A 5,779-nucleotide genomic window follows, 5' to 3' on the forward strand; every position below is an offset into this window, starting at 1 on the left:
TTCCAAAGTGTACATACTTGTATAGATATATTTTGAGAAAGGTGTTTGCACAGATATCCGTTTTTTGATATGAGTGGCATGGTATTGTTTGATTTTATGGCCGTTTACTAAACTAATGTGCAATGATATTGTTCTTCTTAGACAGTAGATGATACTGATGCAAACGTGTGTTACAGTCTTCAAGTTCTCCAGAGTTTGATATGCAGGTGGCATGCTTGTTTATACCAATTCTGTCTCATCTGTTTAGTCTTTTCTCATGTTTCAAAATGTACTTTTACAAGATGGAAATCATACATTGTTACAAATTAAATATATTTACAGAAAGAGTCTAATTAATTGCTAAAAGTGTTATTTATTAAAATGTGCCATTTAATGTTTGTAAAAAAAGAAATAAAGGAATGAATGAACAAAAACAAGCTATTGTCATGAGTCGGATGCATTGCAGCTTATATTTTTATCTTTTTTTTAATTGCCTCTTAATGCATTTCAGTTTGATCCAGAATGTTTTTGACAGGTTTTTACTGGAGACTTATAAAAGGGATTGATGTGTTTCTGTTCTTTGTGTCACCTTGCAGTCCTGTGTTGTTCTTTGGAGGGTTACATAATTCTCTTGAGGTTACCCTTCTTTATTTTTACATGTTGGACACACGTGGAGGCTGTAATCACAAGACATGAACACGATACACAACCCATAATAGACGGTACTTTATCTTGATTGTTCATTTTTACCACTTAAGTTTTCTCGTCTATTAACCAACTTTAGTCATTTAAACAATTACCAAACAATTTAAAGAATGGTTCAGATAAGAAAAATATACTTTATTCATTGAATTGAAATGGCTTTTTACGTCTCTTGGCCTATAATAATATGAAAGTGACACTTCAGCAGGAAAATGGATCAAATGAAGTATGACGGAAGTGTTGCATTTAAAGGAATAGTTTGACGTGTTCTTAACAGGTCTTTACTCGATGTGTTTCTGTCTTGTGATGACTTTGCACGTCAATATATTTTGACAAACTGTTGTTTTTATGAGTTAATTTTTTTCCAGAACAAGAACAAACAGAGGAAGCAAAATAACTCTGCATTTGGCCTTGGAGCCTTTTATAGCCTGTAGGATTCCAATATTTGTTCTAGGTAGTTTATTTACCGAAAACATACAGCCCTTACATATAGTCATTTTTTTAGGCCCCTATGGTGTCACGTGACAGACCTGGAAGTTGCTGTTGACAATTGCAAAATTTGCATCGGAGCTCTTCCCTCTTGCTGGGGTTGAGTTGTGCTTTTATTTATGAAACAACAAAAATGAGACTCTGGTCCGAACCGAGAAAGCAAATTACATTTCAATAGTCCTTTCAAAGGCAACGCAAATCACATCGACGACTCCTTTGCTTTTCTTTTGCAATCAAAGCCCTGAGACACACAATTGCATGAAAGTATTTAGCTTTTTAATGTTTATTTGTCATTCCTTCATTGTGTTAAGTCCTCAAGAGAGAAGAAGCATGTGTAACACATGCATGCTGGTTTAGTGCCCTACACAATACATGAGCCTAGTTGGGACAGTTTTGTGATCCTAAATTCTTAGCCAGAATGCTACATTTTCTGTTATCTAGCATCAGACTACCGGAAAACCGTCACAAAGTTGCTAATCACTTTGGTACAAGAGGTAAAGGAACTATGACATGGTGACAACAGCATCTCTTTTACATAGAGATCAACATCGTAGTAAAACATGAAACCCTGAACATGAAAACCTGTGCTCTGATAACTTGAACTCAAAGTTCACCTCTTTAATACTAACAATGTCAGAGATAAGAGTTTGTTCAAAAACGCTGTCTGAATACAATGAATACAAAGGTAGACTGGACACATTCGGAGGTGTGTAACAAACAGGGCGTATAAACTTTAGTTTCAAAGACGTAGATCTGTTATCAGACCTAGTGCACAGCCATGACTCGAGACACTGTGATCACATGGCTGACGGACATGTATTACAGCCAGCTGCATCAGAGATATGTGTGACGCAGCAAGGAGACAGCCAACAGGCGACTAACTCTAGTGCTTCTGGCTTTTACCCAGACAGAGCTGTCGAAGCATGGAAAACGTTCCCTCTAAAAAGACAAATAGTGAGGTTTCTCTTCGACCTGTGATACAGATGTCTCAGTAAGACGACGGGACGTTTATACTCTGGTGTGAATTTTATTGATTGTACAATATGCTCCTCTCCATAGGTTGCCTTTTTTTTTATTTATTAAACAAAAAAAACTCCCTTATGATAATCACATCTGCACTTAAATCACATGTCTTTTCAGTTTTTTTTCCCCCATGAAATTAATCTCAAAATACAAACTCTAAAGTATCAGCATCATAAGTCTGTGGTATCTTTATGTCTGTGACAAGAGACTGAGGCTCTTCCAAAGAGAGATTTAATTGTGAATTTAACAGCTTAGCCGCATCACAATGTCTTATATATATATATATATATATATATATATATATATATATATATATATATATATATATATATATATATATTCACTGACCCCTGACAGCAGGTGGAACATTTAGGATATCCTTTCATGCAACTGTGCGGCTCCTAGGTGCCCCTCCTCCCGTTGGTGCTGCCGGCTGTAAAGCAGTGACTTATAGGCTGCATGGAAAAGGGGGGCTGATTGGTTTGAGAGGCGGTGACGCTGCAGTTAAGCCCTATATATGTCCGGCAAGGAGATTGCCTATCAATGAAGTAGTAAAAGGGGGGAACGTCTGTGGCAGAAAAGAAGGAAAAGGTTTTCAGAAGAAGCCTTTTGTAGACGGTTTGCTTTGGGTGGGTTCCCTTCTTTTATTTACTGAATTCCCGCGGTGACCAAGACGCAAACAAAGTCAAAATGAAGTTCATCATTGGCATTGGAGGGTAAGTTTTGTTTAATTTATCCACCTCCTTCTGCTCGTGGTGAAACTTCGGATGTAACTCACATCTGTGTGGAATGAAATTCATCTTGATTTCAGAGTGACCAACGGTGGGAAGACCACTTTGACGAATAGTCTACTAAAGACGTTACCCAACTGCTGTGTGGTGCACCAGGATGACTTTTTCAAGGTAAGCTGGATTAAAGTTATTATTATTTTAAGATTTTTCCGCTAACATTTTGGCTAGTTTGAAGCTACAGTAACTATTTCATTGTATTAATGTTGAGTTATAGTAACTGTTGTTTTTAATATATTTCATTTGCTACGTTAAATTTACTCTTGAGTTCAGAAATGAACCGCCAGATGTTCTGTCATCACAGCAGCCTAGTAACTCATCTGGCTGATTGTCTCCTGGACACTCAATAAAAGGACTGAACGTCCCCACTTAAAGTCAGATTTCGTCTAATTATGTTGCAAATCCGGCAACCAATTTATTGCATAATTGCTAACCTCATTTGGCTAAAAAAAAAAAGCTTGAACATTTGATCTCATCCATCTCTTCGTGCTGCATTCAGCGCCTGTAAAAGTTAATTGACCACCAATCACTGTTTGTTTTTGAACGTTGAGTAATTTACCACGTATAAAGGCTCATCACACTGCTTTAGCAATACATCGAGGACTACACCAAAGAGTGTTTGCTAAACAAGCTAGCTTCCATCTTTAAAAAACACTTTCGTCAAAGTGAGGCGACAATGACCGTTACGACCCTCCTGCATATTTTTAAAGTACTATAAAATAAATTATTTAGCGAAAGCTAATTTTGGGGGCATTTGAAACCGATATTTTGCAAGCGAAACATTAAAAACACATTTTTGAACCGCACCCGAAATTGTTAACGTGCGCTACTTTTGGTGGAGACGAGTCCTTGGCCTGTCCTGTCCAGGTGTGATCAGCTCCAACTGGTTACTAGGTTGCAGCAATGTTTTATTGGTGACTGTTATTTCAGAAACCCGATCAAATAGAAGTCGGGAAGGACGGCTTTAGACAGTGGGATGGTAAGAATGGATTTTGCGTAGGAAAACCATGCAGTAATGTACTTTTTCTTTCCTGCACATTTCTTTTGTAACAAATCAGTCCTAAACTGTATTCTATCATCTATTCTGTGAATGCTACAAACATTCACTGTGACTACAGTGTGTTGAAGCACATCAGTGAGAAGTGTCGGTTGCATGTGTGGTGAAGCCTGCTCTTCTCTCTCCACCTCTGTATCAGTGATCAGCGCCATAGACATGGAGGCCATGGTTAACACTGTGAAAGGCTGGCAGGAGAACCCGGTCAAGTTTGCCCGCTCGCACGGCGTCAGCCTGTCACCTGAAGTTGAGGTATCCGACTCGCAGGAGGGGCTCCATATTCTCATCGTGGAGGGGTTCCTCATCTACAACTACAAGTGAGTCGTTTTCTGACACGAGCTATCACGTGAAACCTACAGGCATGTTGACCTCTGAAGCTTTTTTACTTATCGGAGCATTGTTTCCCCTCTGCAGGCCTCTAATTGACATCTATGACAAATGTTTCTACATTTCCATTCCTTATGAGGAGTGCAAAAGGAGGAGAAGGTAACGAGCTCTCGACCAAACACAGATTTGACAACGTGTTGGACAGATTACTGGCTTGTAAAGTGACTTGAGTGGATATGTTTCTGCAGTACAAGGACATACACACTCCCCGACCCCCCCGGCCTGTTCGATGGCCACGTCTGGCCCATGTACTTGAGACACAGGAAAGAGATGGAGAACAACTGTGCCAGAATAAGTACGTCAAGCCAGATCCTCCCATCTGGAACTAAATCTCCATGACCACTGATGTGCATGCTCTTTTTCACTATAGACACGCCAAAATAAAAGCAAAATATCCCCACCCTCCTTTCAAAATAAAGCCCTACCTGCGCACTGTTGGCATAAACTGTCATTCACCTCTGATTTGTCTTTTTCTGGACAGAGTACCTTGATGGGATGACATCAAAGGAAGATATCTACAACAAAGTACATGAAAGTATTCAGAACTCTGTGCTGAACAATTTATAGGTAAATAAAAAGATATCATCCTCCACGTTTTCACTGACAGTGTGACAGCGTCAGTGTGTGTAACTTCTCCCCTTTCTCTCTCTCCGCAGGTAGACGGGGATAACAGGGATGTGTGTATAGACTTGTAAATATAGCTTTGCCTCAAGGTGTAACACCGGTTCTGCACTTCTAGCCTAATTTGTAAATAGTTAATCCTGTAACTTATTAAGAACTAATGGCAGAAGTGTTGTCTTTTGTATAGTCCTGTGTAATTTTTTCTAAAAGATAAGCCACCTCTGGACTGCCCAGTGTTTAACATCAGGGACAGATCTCCACTGTGATCTTGTTGTTTGTGAACGTATATACATGACATGCCCACTGGAGGATGGATTTGTGTCTCGCAAACAAATGAAACGACTAAATCTAATCTGTGTTTCCTGTTTTTCATTTGACACACACACATCCATGTAGCTCCCACATCTTGTTAGAAATCACAAACATGCAGTTTTACAACATATACATGTATGTATGTACGTTAAGGATGACTGATAACATCCTGTGGCTCCTGAATGAGACTCCTTGTAATCCAGATTAGAATTAGAGCCTCAATGAAATTGGTCTGGAAGCTCAATCACAGAGGAGGTTTGTTTTCCTCTGAAAGACAATTGATGAACGTAATCTTAATTTTTAACTGAAGGATATATAAATATAAAATCAGCACAAAAAAACAAACAAACAGAAGATTGCTTTATATTGAGAAAGTTTACTGTGCAAATTCTTTACTTGCCAATATTTATCAACGGCGCTTTAT

At 38.8% G+C, this 5,779-nt stretch overlaps 1 protein-coding gene across 2 annotated transcripts; it reads left to right on the forward strand.

Annotated features, from left to right (window-relative positions):
* The first annotated feature begins 2,736 nt into the window (after positions 1-2,736).
* Positions 2,737-5,395, forward strand: LOC137795827 (nicotinamide riboside kinase 2-like). 2 transcript variants are annotated; one of them, XM_068593327.1, is made up of 8 exons: positions 2,737-2,909; positions 3,005-3,095; positions 3,912-3,960; positions 4,178-4,352; positions 4,450-4,521; positions 4,611-4,717; positions 4,904-4,989; positions 5,079-5,395. In XM_068593327.1, exons 1-7 carry the CDS (start codon positions 2,884-2,886, stop codon positions 4,987-4,989), a joined length of 606 nt encoding a protein of 201 aa, XP_068449428.1. In that variant the 5' UTR covers positions 2,737-2,883; the 3' UTR covers positions 5,079-5,395. The 2 variants fall into 2 exon arrangements, with proteins under 2 accessions (XP_068449428.1, XP_068449429.1); XM_068593328.1 differs by lacking the exons at positions 2,737-2,909; positions 3,912-3,960.
* The last annotated feature ends 384 nt before the right edge of the window (positions 5,396-5,779 follow it).

This window comes from Clinocottus analis, unplaced genomic scaffold (assembly GCF_023055335.1).
Source record: "Clinocottus analis isolate CAN_PGR_092001 unplaced genomic scaffold, fCliAna1.0.p SCAF_290, whole genome shotgun sequence".
Lineage (NCBI taxonomy): Eukaryota > Metazoa > Chordata > Actinopteri > Perciformes > Cottidae > Clinocottus > Clinocottus analis.

Bases quoted from the DNA above. Each gene is read 5' to 3' on its own strand.
- LOC137795827 (XM_068593327.1), top strand. From the start codon at position 2,884: ATGAAGTTCATCATTGGCATTGGAGG. The intron at 3,096-3,911 runs GTAAGCTGGATT...CTGTTATTTCAG, and splicing joins ACCAGGATGACTTTTTCAAG to AAACCCGATCAAATAGAAGT. The intron at 3,961-4,177 runs GTAAGAATGGAT...CCTCTGTATCAG, and splicing joins CGGCTTTAGACAGTGGGATG to TGATCAGCGCCATAGACATG.